At 40.5% G+C, this 12,528-nt stretch overlaps 1 protein-coding gene across 2 annotated transcripts; it reads left to right on the top strand.

Annotated features, from left to right (window-relative positions):
• Positions 1–1,666: 1,666 nt before the first annotated feature.
• NELFCD (negative elongation factor complex member C/D) lies at positions 1,667–11,514 on the top strand. Of its 2 annotated transcripts, XM_030007679.2 has the most exons (15): positions 1,667–1,821; positions 2,337–2,452; positions 2,617–2,726; positions 3,759–3,868; positions 4,192–4,299; positions 4,879–5,031; positions 5,783–5,913; positions 6,340–6,505; positions 7,198–7,332; positions 7,870–8,009; positions 8,753–8,867; positions 9,196–9,291; positions 9,515–9,655; positions 10,022–10,151; positions 10,565–11,514. In XM_030007679.2, exons 1-15 carry the CDS (start codon positions 1,756–1,758, stop codon positions 10,597–10,599), a joined length of 1,752 nt encoding a protein of 583 aa, XP_029863539.1. In that variant the 5' UTR covers positions 1,667–1,755; the 3' UTR covers positions 10,600–11,514. The 2 variants fall into 2 exon arrangements, with proteins under 2 accessions (XP_029863539.1, XP_029863538.1); XM_030007678.1 differs by lacking the exon at positions 10,565–11,514 and having other exon boundaries at positions 10,022–10,506.
• The last annotated feature ends 1,014 nt before the right edge of the window (positions 11,515–12,528 follow it).

Raw genomic sequence — 12,528 nt, 5'->3', positions numbered from 1 at the left:
TGAACAGGGGTTTTTGGCCTTCCCTACCAAGCGATTTCATGGACTGCATGGAATACTATGTAATTTCTTTTTACTATTTTTCAGTTAGGAACTGAATGAGAATAAAGGACCTTTTAAATAATTAATCAGCAATGCTCTTGGATGCCCTCCAAATCCCAGAACACACCCTCAGCCTCCCCTTTCTCACAGTTAAACTCTTACACAACTGAAGAACAGGAGTCGATCTGACGAGAGACAAAGGGACTCTGTTTCTCTCACATGGTCTCCATTTCAGCAATGCCTATCTCCTTGCCTAAGGTCAGATTGTATGATCAGTTTTCATTTTAGACTTATCCCCTCTTCATCCGCCTGTAACTTCTTAGTCTCTCCCTTTGCTGGCAGCCCTCTTGGCCTGTTGCCTTCAGTCAGCTCCCTAGCTCAGCCGGTCTCCTTCGGGACCCTGTCTTTCTCGGCACCCCCAAGAAGGGCTGTACTAAGGTCCCGAGGCTAGCACAACCACTGCTCTGGGGACCCAGCTTTGTGTACAGGGGAACAAATCCTGCGTAACAGGCTGCCCTGTGTGGTTACAGATGGCCTAAGAGCCTCAGAAACGGGGAATTTGGCTCATGCAGCGCAGACCTCTTTGCTGCCCCAAAATGAACCTGCTAACTGTAATGCCAGTAGTGTTATTAATAGGGACTACAGTTGGTTTATCAAGGTTTTTTTTAGATCAAAGACTTCAGGGTTTTGTCTTGGGCTAAAAGTAACCCCCAAATATTTTGTTTGCAATGAGAAAAGGCAGAAATGTTATTTAATGTAATTCTCCGGCAAGTTTTCGGTACAGAGTTACACCAATGCTGGTCCTAAAACTTTACCACTAAAATCTGGCCCTAAAAATTTTACCACTTCCATTTCGCCAAAGTTATCTTTCCTATTCTTTAACTTTTTTTCCCTACTTGTTAGTTTTTTAATTCTACCATAACATTTGATCATTACTATCAACTTGTTGCTGTCGTTCAATACCCTTCCTGCGAGGAAACTGCTGTTACTCAACTGCAGCCAGAAGAGCAACTCATCCAATTTTTCCCTCTTCCCTTGCAATCCCCATCCAATTGCAGCTGCGCTGGGAGGCTTTGGGAGGTTTTGCAGGGTAGGGAAGTTTGCTTTTAAACTTCCATTGGCTTCTTTTTCCCCTCTGACTTTATTTTTTTTTCCCTCTGACTGCACGCTGTCTTCTGCCTCGCTGTCCAGCAGTGCCAAACCGGGGATGAACTGCTCGGACTGGGACAGAGCGAGCCTCCATCTCCTGGGGAACCACCGCCATGGGGCCAGCTTTTACGTTTCCCTATTTCATTTTTATCTGCTGGCGTCCGTGGATCGTTGCAGCCATAATTCACCACGCAACGGCTTCACCCCCGTCAACGCCAGCTCCAGCGAGAAGCGGCGCCGAGGCGTGAGGTAACGGCCGCTCCGCCGGCGCAGGCCGCGCCGCCGGCGGCTCCCGTCAGCACGTCCCGGGGCGGGGGACGGTCTGGGGCAGGAAATCCCCAACGTCCCGAGGCGGCAGAAAGGGGACGGCTTTCCCGTACCGGCCGGCCCCGCCGCTCCGAGGGCCGCCGCGGCGATCCCCCACACCCCTCGGCCCGGCCCGGCCCGGCGGCGGCTCCACCCTCTCGGCGCCCGCCATTCCGCGCCGCTCCGCCCAGGGGGGGCGGTCGCGGCCTGGTTGCGGCCATCGCCGCGGTTTTTTCGGCCCGGGGCGGGACGGGAGGAGCCATGGAGGACGCCGATTACTTCGAAGGCAGCGCGGCGGAGTGGGGGAACGAGGCGGACGGAGGGACGGTGAGCGCTTGCGGGCGCCTTAGCGGCGGCGCGGGGCTGCCCGGTGGTGCGGCGGGAGCCGGCTGCTCGGCGTCGGGCCTGAAGCGGCCTGTGAGGGGGAGCGCTCTCCCTCCGCGCCGCTCTGGAGAGCGGAGGGCTTCTCCCAAAGGATTCCGCCTGGTCCCCGGGGGGGGTCCCGGAGGAGCTCCTGGGTCCCTTCGCTGTGCGGGCGGGGGGGGGCCGCGTCTGAGGCTCCGAGCTGAGGCGAAAAGCGCCGAGCGTAAAGGCGGGCGGGGAAGTCTTCCCTGTGGTAGGGCCTGGGGCTTGAGGAGGTTAAAAAGGAGGAGAACAGCTGCGAGAAGGCTCTTGATTTTGCGCTGTCTCTGTTAAGTAGTCGCATTTGTCTGGGGAGCGGGTCGCTTGTTGTGGTGAACCGAGGTGTGTGAGGTTCTGTGGGCAAAAATAGCCTAAATGTGGGAGTATGGCGGGGGGAACTGGACAGGAGAGGTGGCTGACTTGACTGTGCTTGTCAATAGCAAGACGATGAGGACGGGGAGGGAGAAGACGATGCCGAAGTCCAGCAAGAATGCCTGAAGAAATTTTCAACCCCAGACTATATAATGGAGCCGTCAATATTTAACACGTTAAAGAGGTGAGTGTAACCTTATGTGTGGTGTAGGTGTAATGTTGTCACTTTGTATGGAAGTGTGTGCGAAAATGTATAAATGATGCTATCGTTTTCCCTTTATTTAGAGTTCAGTTGGTTTTGATTTTTCACACGACTTTCAAATAGTTCTTTTCCAATCCTTCCATCAGATATTTCCAAGCAGGAGGTTCTCCAGAGAATGTTATCCAGCTCCTCTCTGAAAACTACACTGCAGTGGCACAGACTGTAAATTTGCTGGCAGAGTGGCTCATTCAAACAGGTACGATAAGTAGTACAGTATGATTTGGGTCTGTAGTCTTTCTTTTGTTAGTGGCAAATTTGATCATACTCAGGAAGTGGATCATTATAAAGTTGTCATCCTGTATGTGTGTATGACTACATTCTTTATAATAATACATTTATTCCACTCAGAGAATAAGTAATCTGTTGATGAACATTTTGAAATACCCACAAAATGTATTATAGAGGGAAATATAGTTGAAACAACTGCATAAACTGTAGTTTCTTTTTGTTTCATGCACAAGGGCATTACATAGTTGGTGTTAGCAATATTTTGTAATAGTATTATATAATTAATATTGAAAAAACAATTACCTTATTACTAGTTACTATTCGCTTTCAGTGGATCAGTGGTTAGATGGAAGGTTCTCATACAGATGCCTGTATTCTCTGAGACAAGAATTCCATATTACCAGTCTGCTTATGAATTCTTCAGCAGCTTCTTGCAAGACACATTCAGCATTATCTTGTGGTATCTTTGTCCCTTAGCTAGTATAAACTTTTGTTTACAAATGATCAGAATTATTATACTCTGGTCTCAGAAACGTACAACTACTTATTACTACTTTGTGTATTGTTTTGTAGTATATTATCAAAGCTACTGATAGCCAATATATTAAAAGGATGGACTTTACTCTGTAGTGAGGCGGGTTTGTGCACCAACCCTGATAATCCCTTTTGTGTTTAAGATATGTGCGTTTTGGTTTTGTGCCCAGTAACAGTCTTGTGAGATGACTGGCATTGCTGTTTGCATGACTGATGAAGAGAGCAAGAGAAAAGGACTAGTGTGACCTTCCTGTGATCCTAAACAGTCTGCATTTAGGAAAAAAGATCAAGAATCTGTAAATCTGTCTGTATCAGTGTGGCTTGATAGTAGGACTGATGGCTCTCCTCTCATCTTCTCTGTGTTGATAAATTTCTGAGTAGTTTCTGTTCTCGTTGAAAAATTTAAGATGTTGCTGCCATGTTTGATTGGATTGCATCTGCCAAGTGTTTTGTTCCTTCTATACAGGTGTTGAGCCAGTGCAAGTTCAGGAGACTGTAGAAAACCATTTAAAGAGCTTACTTATCAAGCATTTTGACCCTCGGAAAGCAGATTCCATCTTTACAGAGGAAGGAGAGGTGTGCATGGAAAACGTGTTGCTATCTCTACATGAGTGGATCCTACATAGACGCCTTCATCTGATGGAGTAGTAGATGGTGGGGGAAGGGCAACTGTATCTTCAAAGCTCTTTGGTTAAGAAACAACCAGTTTCAGAAAACCAGCTGTATCTCACTGGAGTCCTCAGAGGCTTAGAGAACTTAGAAACTTTGAATGCATCCTCCTTTGTAATAAAGTTCTGTATAACAACTCACAGGACTCCTGAGAGGTAAAAGGCTTACTTTTAATGATGTCGACAACTAGATATTCTTACATTTCTCTCTATTGCTCTAATCTTTTTCAGACGCCAGCCTGGCTTGAGCAAATGATAGCACATACTACATGGAGAGATCTCTTTTACAAGTTGGCAGAAGCCCATCCCGACTGTTTAATGCTTAATTTTACTGTGAAGGTAGTATACTCAAGTCTGATAAATGAGAATATCCATAAAGGATTAACTGTTCTAGCATCGGATATTGGGTGTGGTCTTGCCTGTGTCCTTTATATATTCCTGCTATTACTGCTTATTCAAATATCAGAACAGTACAAGTACACATTGGTGGGAGGAATTGTGTTACAGGTTAAAAGCAGTAAGTGTAGTTTCCCAGTTTGCAGTACTGCTTTTTGAGGGGTTTTGTTTGGTTGGGTTTGGCTTGTTTTATTGTTTGGGGTTTTTTTTTCCTTTGATCTGTATTTGAAAATTCTGGATTTCTGGTGCAGGGGAACATTTCAGTCAGTTTTGTGTGTTTCTGTGACAGGGAAAGAATGTTGTATCTTGCTGCGCTCTGAAATATTTTTATATCGTTATGGTTAACTTTCTTTTTGCTACGTCTTTATTGGCTTCCTTTTCTGTAGTCTAAAAGATGAATGTGAATTCCAGTAAGCATATGCAGAGGCAAATCTTACATTCTGTGTGTTCTTCTAGACTTGTTAGGATATCTGAAATATAAATAAATAATACAAGTTTTCTGTGATGTTTTTGTTTTTATAGCTTATATCTGATGCTGGATATCAGGGGGAAATAACAAGTGTTTCAACAGCATGTCAGCAATTAGAAGTATTTTCCAGAGTCCTGCGTACATCTCTGGCAACAATTTTAGATGGTGGAGAAGAAAACCTTGAAAAAAACCTCCCTGAGTTTGCTGTAAGTTTTTTTTCCTTTTTATGTGGAAAGAAAATAGTGTTTTCCTTGCCAGTTAGGATACACAAGTCATTGCAGGATTGTAGAGAATCTTGACATCTTATCAAGTCTTACAAAATCTTATGAAGAGAAGGTATATCTGAGTTAAAAAACAGAAATTTATGCTTTTTGATCATTCTGTGACAAAGAATTCCTTGGGTTGCTTATGTGACACTTCTTCTATCTATTAAATGGATTGTAAAAAGGTGAAGGTAGAACTGTTGTCTTTCACATTTAATGCAAGATCTAAAGATCAGTTTAGTCAGTCCCTTGGCAAATGAAAATCATTCTTTTTATCATCCACGTCAGTGTGAAAGTTGCCACCTGAATCAACCCAGCATATGTTCTGTGTCGTGAAATAGCATAATGACTTTCGGATGGCTTTGTACTTCTCTTACTTTTTAAATATTGCAGAGAAAGTACTGAGTGTAAGTAGGATAGAATTTCCTCTCAGTTTTGGCATTTTAAGAAATGAAGTTGTCAATTTAGTCATTTCTTCTTGCATGGTATCAATGCATAGCGATACTATGCTTTTCTGTGCTTTCTCTTGGCTGTTGGATTTTTGGTTTTCTTGTTTAGTTGTTTGTGGGTTTGGGGGGGGTTGTTTTGATTAGTAGATTTCAGTGAAGTCTTTGCTATTATGGCAATGTAATCACAGAAGCATACTTGTGTGTTTCTTGTTGACTGGTAAGATTTTTGATGTGTGCTTTCACAGAAGATGGTGTGCCATGGAGAACACACTTATCTTTTTGCTCAGTCTATGATGTCCATATTAGCTCAAGAAGAGCAAGGAGGGTCAGCTGTCAGACGGATTGCTCAGGAGGTTCAGCGATACGCTCATGAGAAGTAAGTGGGAGTTACATTATTAGTGAAATGTAAGTCATTGGAATTTGTAAACTGCTGTCTTTTGCTCTTTCTTGATTACTTTTTACCAGCAAAAGAAGAATCCTTAGCTGCAACAGAGCAGTTCTTGTAGCAAGCTTTAATTCGTAGAACAACAGAAAAATTCAATGTCCTGTACTGGGAGACCTGAAATCAGAAAAGCAAAGAATTTAAGTTTCTGTCTATTAAAATATATATATTTTATTATTCTACGAACATTTTAGAAACGAACAAGGGAGATACAGGCCTATTTCTATAATTACCCAGGATAAGGGGTTCTGCCTTAAGGCATTACATTCCATAGGATGTGCCCTATTGACTCAGTGAGGCTAAAACTAAAATGTCCAAATTAAGAAAATAAGTTGCTGTGTATGTTTGCTCTTCATCTAGAGGCCATGATGCTAGTCAGATCACTTTAGCACTGGGTACTGCAGCCTCCTATCCTCGAGCGTGTCAGGCTCTTGGTGCGATGTTGTCCAAAGGAGCTCTGAATCCAGCAGATATCACTGTCCTGTTCAAAATGTTTACAAGCATGGACCCACCTCCAGTAGAACTGGTTAGTAGTTATCTTTTTAGAATCTCTGAAACTTAATTCTAGTACAGTAGCACTCAGAAATATGAGGTCTTGTTGTGCAAAGTGTTGTATCGACACAAAGTAGAAGTTAGCACTCAGACTCATCCCTCTATAATTTTAAGTACTGTCTAAATGTGAAACTACTGCTTGTATTCTGTTTTGCATTAGCTACTTGATTGATTTTTTTTTTTTTTTAAATCATTCCAAGTTGTCTTTTTACATACAATTAAATTAATTAAAGAACTTCTCAATAGGAGGTAAAGATGGCAAGGAATTAATTAACTTCTCTTAACAAAAAAACCCCAAAACCAACCCAAACCAAAAAAACCCACCCAGTTTTGCAATTTGTTATAAGCAGGCCTCAATGGTATGTTTCACATTTCTCACTGCCTCATTCTAACATGGGTCCTGGTAACAAATGGTGGCATTTAGGTACTTCAGCAATATAGTCTGTAAGTCTGTTGTTTTTGGGTTTTTTTGTTTTTTTGGTTTGTTTTTTTTTTTTTTTTGTCTTTCTGTCAAAAGTTTGGTGTCTTCAGAAAACTATCTAACCTACTTCCAAGAGCGTATGTGTTATAGCTCTTTCTATGCAAGGTGTATCAGATGCAAAGACTGTACTTTTAGTCACCTCTCATAATTCCCAGGCTCTAATAAACCATTCATTTTCTTCACAGATTCGAGTACCTGCCTTTCTGGACCTCTTCATGCAGTCATTGTTTAAGCCAGGTGCTAAGATCAACCAGGACCACAAACATAAATATATTCACATACTGGCATATGCAGCTAGTGTAGTAGAGATGTGGAAAAAGGTGATGTTCAGTTCTGTGAATAACATTTTCCTTAGTTACAGTGGCCTGACTGTGCTGAAGAAAATGTATGGTAGTTCAGCTGCACAGTTTAAAATAATGTATTCAGCTTGATTTACTTATTTTAATATGACATGCTTCTGGTTTTAATTGAAATGACTAAAAAATGTAGATCCTGATGATCAAATAGTACTATAAAAGTCTGAGTGCACTGAGTATTTTTGCTCTTTTCCCCACCTCCTCCCAAAGGTTATCAGTAGCAGTTCTGTGCTACTAGAACCGTATGTACCTGCATTTTCAGAGGAAGAGGAATTTAATTCGATGAAGTGGATAAAGTCATTCTTAGGGAATTAAATAAAGCAAACAACCTTGTACTTCAGCTCATTGATGATTAGTTCTTCTGAAACTTGTATTTTAGTCTAAATTTTGAGAAACATAATGTAATCTTAGGCTTATTGCAGGTTACAATTCCTTTCTTTAAATAACCAAAGACATCCAGTATATTCACAACTCTTGCATACAAACTTTGCAATTTTTCAGAACAAGAGAGTCAGCATAAACAAGGATGAACTCAAGTCAACTTCAAAAGCCATTGAAACTGTTCACAATCTGTGTTGCAATGAGAACAAAGGAGCATCAGAGTTGGTTGCAGAACTGAGCACTCTCTACCAGTGCATCAGGTGAGCAGAGAGACTGGTCCTGAGCCTCAGTTGTTGGAAGGAAAGTATTATTTAGGAGAGGTGGTACTGCTAAAGGGAAATGTCTTTCTGGGCTGCTCTGTGAGGACATCCTCATTGTAGAATACATGAAGATGTGGTCTGAAAGCAGCTTTCAGAATTGTACATCTGACTCTTTGGAATGTCTCTCATGAGGACATAAATTCTGGCTTTCGCTGACAACTTGTCCTTGTGTCACAGAACATGCTTTTCTCTGCCACTGGAAAAAGATGATAGATTACATTGTCTTCCTAATAAAGCTTTCCTAGCAATAGATGTGTCCTTTTTTCTCCTTTTAAAAGTATGAAATAACAGATAGTGAATAAACTGGAACAAACTTGGAGTGTATGTGAATTTTGTTGCCTAATTTTTGTTTTTTGTATTTTGTGCTGAGCAGGGAGTGTCTCTGTAGAAAGAATTTTCCTGCAGCCTATCTTTCCCCATCCCCTCCGCCCCCTTTTTTGACAAAAACTACTCTTGTTGTGCTGACAACTTTTCAAGCAAAACTTCAAGCTTTATGAATTCTGCTGTCAGTTAAACTGAAACTCTAGCAACCATTAGAATATACTGAAAGATAATTTATTTTTTTTAAATTTACTGGGAGGTGGTTTTTTTTGGTTTGGGTTTTTTTTTGTTTGGTTGTGGTTTGGTTTTTTTGCGTTGTTTTTTTTAATGCTCCTGTGCTGAAGCGATCTCTTTTTCTGTAGGTTCCCAGTGGTGGCAATGGGTGTATTAAAATGGGTGGATTGGACAGTGTCAGAACCACGATACTTCCAACTGCAGACTGATCACACTCCAGTTCATCTGGCATTATTGGATGAGGTAAAAGCGTATATAAAACCTTGCTGGAGAGTAAGAACGGTTTTGATGCTTGTAACTGGAAGTACGTCCAATTCACTGAATGCCTATCATTTGCAGTAAGTCAGTAAATATAGAGATGAATCTGTTTCTGTTCAGAGTTAATTATTTGGTCTTGTCAGCTCAGTATTATTTATGCTAGGAAAACTTAGTGCATCAAAGAAAGAAATGGTGGAATACTTTTCTAAAAGAATGTACATCTGGCACTGAACATCACTGTAAACTTGTCTAATAAAGACTGGTGGTGTTAAAGTTGAAGTTCTGAGGATCTAACTTTCCTGTCTTGTTTCAGATCAGTACATGCCATCAGCTGCTTCATCCCCAAGTTCTACAACTTCTTGTCAAGCTCTTTGAAACAGAACATTCGCAGCTTGATGTAATGGAGCAGGTGACTCTCAAAGGATTCAGTATTTGTGTTCCTTCATATTAGTTACGCTTATTCAAGATGATAGCTTTTGGTGTCACAGCAGTTTTAATAGTTTAATTTAGGAATATGGTCATGGTTAAAATGTAACATAGCAGATATTGAATCAATATGAATGAGCAATAAAAACTGCACATGTTTGAGAGGAAGTTCTAATCTGTTGGTTCTTCCCTCCCCACACTGTCAGCTGGAATTGAAGAAGACTCTCTTGGATAGAATGGTGCACTTACTCAGTCGAGGATATGTTCTACCTGTTGTCAGCTATATCCGCAAATGCCTGGAGAAGCTAGATACCGATATCTCTCTCATCAGATACTTTGTTACAGAGGTCAGCAGCAAAAATTGTGTTTACTAACATATAGAAATAAACTTTAATATCAGTTGTATGTGTTTGGATATTAAATCAGCTCGCCTCAGATTCAAAAACGTTTCAAGATATGAGATCAGATTCTGGGCAATGTATGTAATATCAGTATTCACTAGGATGTGACTTAGTCCTACTGACTCCTGACTTCTGAAAGTATTAAGGTACTGGATAGAGTACCACAAGGATACATAATTAACTACTTGTATGGAGAACAAGAGGTCTTAAGTGCAATTACTTGTATCCTTTCAAGACTAGTACTATGAATTAAATATTGTCCCAACTACCCCTCTAACTGGAATAATAATCTATTTCTGTCTGCTGTTTCAGGTGCTTGATGTGATTGCTCCTCCATATACCTCAGACTTTGTACAGCTTTTTCTTCCAATCTTGGAGAATGAAAGTATTGCAGGTACTATTAAAACAGAAGGCGAACATGACCCTGTCACTGAGTTTATAGGTAAGTCGCATTTATTCTTTGCATACCTGCTTCCATTTGTATTTGTTACGACTTGCAAATAATGTTTAGGAGGAGGATTGCTAAAAATAGGAATGTCTGCCAGATATTTTCACAGATAACTTCCCTGTTAAGGGCCTGGTTTTTAGCAATTTTCCTTTAATCAAGAATCTCTGGGTAGTAGTGAGGAACTTGGAGACAAATACTGCTTTTTGAGAACTAGCACTGTAGTAAGGAAAGGATAGGAAGGCAATAGTCTGTCATAATACACTCCTATCCTAAAACAAAAACATCTCTCCAGACCCTAAAATCGTAATTATTCACGTAATGCAGAAATCCACGTGCAAACTGATAGATCGGAGTAATGTACTGAACGCTTTCTTTTTTCTTTTTTTTTTTTTTTTCCTCCTTTTAAGCTCATTGCAAATCTAACTTTATTATGATGAACTAAGCAGTGGAAAATATCAAGAATGCAGAGCACATGATCACTACTTTGCCATACTCTCCACCAGTAAGGTTCTGTAACTGGGCAACACAGCAGAAAAAAACCAAAACCCAACAAAAAACCAAAACCAACAAACCCAAAACAAGGAAGAAAGGGCTGAAGGGCATTTGATTGACTTGCATGGTGACCTTGAGCTTCATATCAGAGGACTGTTAATGTACTTTGGAAAATGGAATAATACTGAAGGATTTTCTGTTGTTACACAAATTAGTATAAATCTGAATATTCTGAAGGGGATAGCAGGAGAGAAACAGATTTATTTCAAAGAATGTTATTTTGGTTACTTGCAGAATTTGTCACTGATTTTTAGTGTAATATATAAAACCTGAAGAATGAGGAAGGTAGCTCCTACTAAAACCACTTTGCAGATAGTTCTTTGAAGACTGGATCTTGAATGCTCTAGGTTTTGATGTTGTGAGTTGTAAAAAAGGAATTTGTGTGATGAGCTCTGCTGCAGAGAAGCCACGATGCCTCTTTCTCACTTTTGCATTATATTAGAATTCTAAATATCCTACATATTTACTGCTATGGAAAAAAAACAAACCCCACGTTTTGTGTAACACAAGTGGAGTTGTAACAATCAAGGTTAGTTTTGTATTAACAGATGAATCCTACGTGAGTGTGTTACCTTTCAGAATCTATTTTTTGTTAAATAGATGCATCAAATGTTACTGGTAAGTTTCATTACCATGTCAGAATTCTACTGCTGTCCAGAAATATGAATGTGTGCAGAAATTTCATTACTGCTTGTTGTGGCTTGGTTTTTATACTTATCTCTACTCTGTCCTGGTTGATGCCAAACAGTGGGGGATACACCCAAGATTATAATTCACCTTTCAATAAAGGTTTTTTTCTTTTCCAGAGATTTCTTTCGAAGTTTCATTAAGGTGACTCTTTCTTTCTGTTCATTGGGCTGGATTTCTCTTTGTACAGGTTTAAAAAGTGAGGGGTATAGACAAGCCCACTGCGCTTTTCCAAGCACGTGTTTTCTGAAGAACCTGCTTTCTAAAAGCCACTGACGTTTTAAGTCCAACTGGACATAAATTTAAAAGGGAAATCACTTTGTTCTTCTCTGTTAGTGATTCATTAATGGGAACTCTTAAGCTACCATGATAATTCTTGAGACAGCAGCCAATTGTATAGATTCTTAACTCCTTATAAAAGGGAGTGCATCTTCCTTTCCTCAGCTGGTCCTTCTCATACATGCTCCACAGTGACTGAGCTTACCCTAATTAACACTTGCAGTGCTCTCTTCAACTTAAAGCACAGGCTGAAAAGGGCAAAACATGCTTCTGCAGAAGCTGTTCTGAACTTCTTTCTTTGTGTATCTTTTTGAATAGAAGATGTACCATCATTCCAGCTAACTGTCACCATTTAAATTCGCATGAGACCTCTTTTTTTTCATAGTATTTTAAGTAGAATTAGCATACAAGTTTGGCTTTTGGTAGCCCCTGACTTCCTTTCTTTGTGGAATTAACTACAGAAACAATTCACCCATTAGAGCTTCATTTTAGGATGTAGCCCTGTGTCATCTTTTAGTGCTAATCAAGAGCGCTTTGTTCTCATGTTCATTGCAAATTTGCCAGCTGTTTAAACAGGGTATACTTTTGCTTTCCTCTGTGTTCAAACTTGGTATTGCTACCTCTAAACACTCTAGTTCCTCTGTACTTAACCACGTAGATGATTTTTTAACTAGTTAAAACTTCCATGATGCCGTGATCGGTACTGTCATACTACTGTGTTCATATCTCAATGGAACTCAAGTTACAGCAGGCACTGCACCTTGGCAGAATTAATCCTTATTGACACTAAGGAGTCATTTTACTATGTATGGTAAAGCAAAGCCAAGGAGACAGATAGAATTCTCTTTTGCCT

The sequence above is a fragment of the Aquila chrysaetos genome, chromosome 3, assembly GCF_900496995.4.
Source record: "Aquila chrysaetos chrysaetos chromosome 3, bAquChr1.4, whole genome shotgun sequence".
In the NCBI taxonomy this organism is placed as follows: Eukaryota; Metazoa; Chordata; class Aves; order Accipitriformes; family Accipitridae; genus Aquila; species Aquila chrysaetos.
Note: the sequence above shows the minus strand (reverse complement) of the source record. Positions and strands in the feature narration are given on the sequence as shown.

Excerpts from the sequence above, each read along its gene's own strand:
- NELFCD (XM_030007678.1), top strand. The coding sequence starts at position 1,756 with ATGGAGGACGCCGATTACTTCGAAGGCAGCGCGGCGGAGTGGGGGAAC. Across the intron at positions 3,869-4,191 it reads TCTTTACAGAGGAAGGAGAG|ACGCCAGCCTGGCTTGAGCA; the intron begins GTGTGCATGGAA and ends AATCTTTTTCAG. Across the intron at positions 5,914-6,339 it reads CAGCGATACGCTCATGAGAA|AGGCCATGATGCTAGTCAGA; the intron begins GTAAGTGGGAGT and ends CTCTTCATCTAG.